The 2,366-nt window shown below is 51.8% G+C and overlaps 1 protein-coding gene across 1 annotated transcript in view; it reads right to left on the reverse strand.

Annotated features, from left to right (window-relative positions):
• Positions 1-2,366, reverse strand: part of ARHGAP6 (Rho GTPase activating protein 6) — a 235,976-nt gene that overhangs the window by 5,352 nt on the left and 228,258 nt on the right. The window contains exon 11 of the mRNA XM_077761402.1: positions 1,108-1,379. Within this exon, the coding sequence (XP_077617528.1) occupies positions 1,108-1,379 (272 nt within the window). The remainder of the gene's footprint in view (positions 1-1,107; positions 1,380-2,366) is intronic.

Genomic DNA, 2,366 nt, shown 5'->3' on the forward strand with positions numbered 1-2,366 from the left:
AAATTTTACGCTTGAGGGAATATGGGTTACTGTTTGTTTGTTTGTTTTTTAAGTTTTTTAATGTTTGTTTATTTTTGAAGGGGAGAGTGTGAGCCGAGGAGGGGCAGAGAGAGCTGGAGACACAGATTCTGAATCAGGCTCCGAGCTGTCAGCACAGAGCCCTATGGGGGGCTTAAACTCACTAGCTGCGAGATCATGATCTGAGCCGAAGTTGGACGCTTAACCGACTGAGCCACCCCGGCGCCCCAGGCTACTGTTTTCATTACGAATTTTGACATGAATACTTATAAAATAGAAATAAACATGCTTTAAACACACATACACACACAGACACACAGACACACAGCCCTTTCAGGGTGTCTCTGTGGATTAAATTATAAATGTAGCATAAAAGAGCAAGAACTTGTACTGTGTCTGTTACTCAGAGTGTCCTGCTGACCCCTGGCACTGAGCAATTACTCTGCGGAGGAAAAGCACAGAACTAAACACTCGGTGGTCAAATCAATTTTGGGAAAACTATAAGCCACAGTGTCCTTTCCACTGTGTAAATTCATGGTGCCCATTAGCATTTTAGAGGGTTTGAGAAATCGTACAGTCGAGAAACCATTAGCTCGGGTAACCCAGCATTCCCCAAATGTATTTGACCGTGGAACCCTTATTTCGCCAAAAAAAAAATATCTTACTCTCCCACGGAGACCCCTTCGGGACACGATGTCTCCGTATACAGTGGGTTCAGCCCGTCCTCTTCGTAAAAGTAACGGCAATGACCGGGTGACATCTTAGACCGGCAGACGTGCACCCAAACCCAGTGGCCAGGACACATCAAGTTCCTCACATGCTCGCGGGAACAATCAGCTGGGGGTAGCGGCGGCTGCCTGGGCGGCCGCTCCGCGTGCCAGACGCCTGCTCTGCAGGGACCCACCAAGACCAGCACTGGGCTCCCCATCCGCCCCTCCTCTGCCCAGAAGCAGAAACTCAGTCAATGTCACAGGAGCACAGGAACATGAAACAAGGAAGAGGTGAGGAGAAGGTCCAGGCGCCCGCGCCAGGCCACGCGCGCGCCCTCAGGGTCGCTGACCTGGCCGGCGCCGGCCAGGTTCCAATTACCTTTGCCAAGCCTTTGTCCAGGAGAACTCTCCCTTGATTTCGACGACGACGGCAAGTGGCTCACCGGCACGTACTGCTCGGGCCCTTTGTAAAGCTTCTCGGAGCCGCCCGGGGCCGGGTCCTCTTGCATAGCCAGCAGGGAGCGCTCGGACAGCACTGGGGAGTTGTTGTCATAAGGGGAGAGGTCTCCGCTGGAGGCCTTGTTGGAGTCGGTGGACGAGTGCCTTCCTCCCACAGAAAAGGAAACTTCGGACCGCAGCATGTCAGGGCTTCTGGTGCAGGGAGACAATCGCAAGCGCGTGAGCGTGTTACCACCCAGGGAGCNCAGGGGGCAGTGGAACCCAACAGTTGTTACAGGAACTGTCAAGGCGAAGGGAGGCGGGGAGGATGAAACAGACATGGATCCCTGGATTCTCCAGTGGGCATCGCTGAAATGCCTGGTGCATTAATCCCGCTTCCCCTGGGAAATCAAAGTCTGATGCTCACTATCTGTTAAGTCAGGAGAAGCTGGCAGATAACTCTTTGACGGCCCTCAATGTCCTGAACTGAATAGAATTCACATCCAACTATGACTGAAACTTTACATGAAGTTCACGATGGCTTTCTGGACAACGTCTCTTCCCCCACCCGAATACTCAGTGTGAGCAAACCCATCTCTCCTGTGACGGCGACGACAACGAGGATGACGGTGATGATGATGCTTCTGGTGGGAAGAGTAGTTTCATGTGTGAAGAGGCGGAAGAGACAAATATATGACCACCACTAGAGTTCGTGGGATTTTAACACTCCCGGAATGAGTCTACAAGGCACGGGTGCTTTTACAGATTGATATAAAAACATGCAAATTAGCGTATCCATGATGTCCTATCGGGGCGCAAGTTGTCACAGCAACAGAAATGACAGCCAACACGTGAGGGGCAGCGAGATGAGCACGTCAGGAACACGAACAGAGTGTTGGAAGTCTTACCTGGGAGCAACCGTATTTTCTACCTTCCTCAAAACAGTGGCCCTGACATCTTGAAGGGAAATGAGGACAGATTAAAAGTTCCAGAACCTACTTCTGCCTCCCCCCTCAACCCCACTTGGCTCCTCTTTGCTAGTCTTGCTTTCTTCTGCCTTAATTTTGCACAACAAATCCCCTGGGATCTTAAAGAAGGTAGACACACGCCGAGGCAATCTTCTCCTAACGAAAGCGCTGTGTGCACACGGGACGGAGGACGTGCCCTCGCAGGCGATCTAGCTCGGTCTCTGGGTTCCGG

Source organism: Crocuta crocuta, unplaced genomic scaffold (genome assembly GCF_008692635.1).
Source record: "Crocuta crocuta isolate KB4526 unplaced genomic scaffold, BGI_CrCroc_1.0 scaffold224, whole genome shotgun sequence".
Lineage (NCBI taxonomy): Eukaryota > Metazoa > Chordata > Mammalia > Carnivora > Hyaenidae > Crocuta > Crocuta crocuta.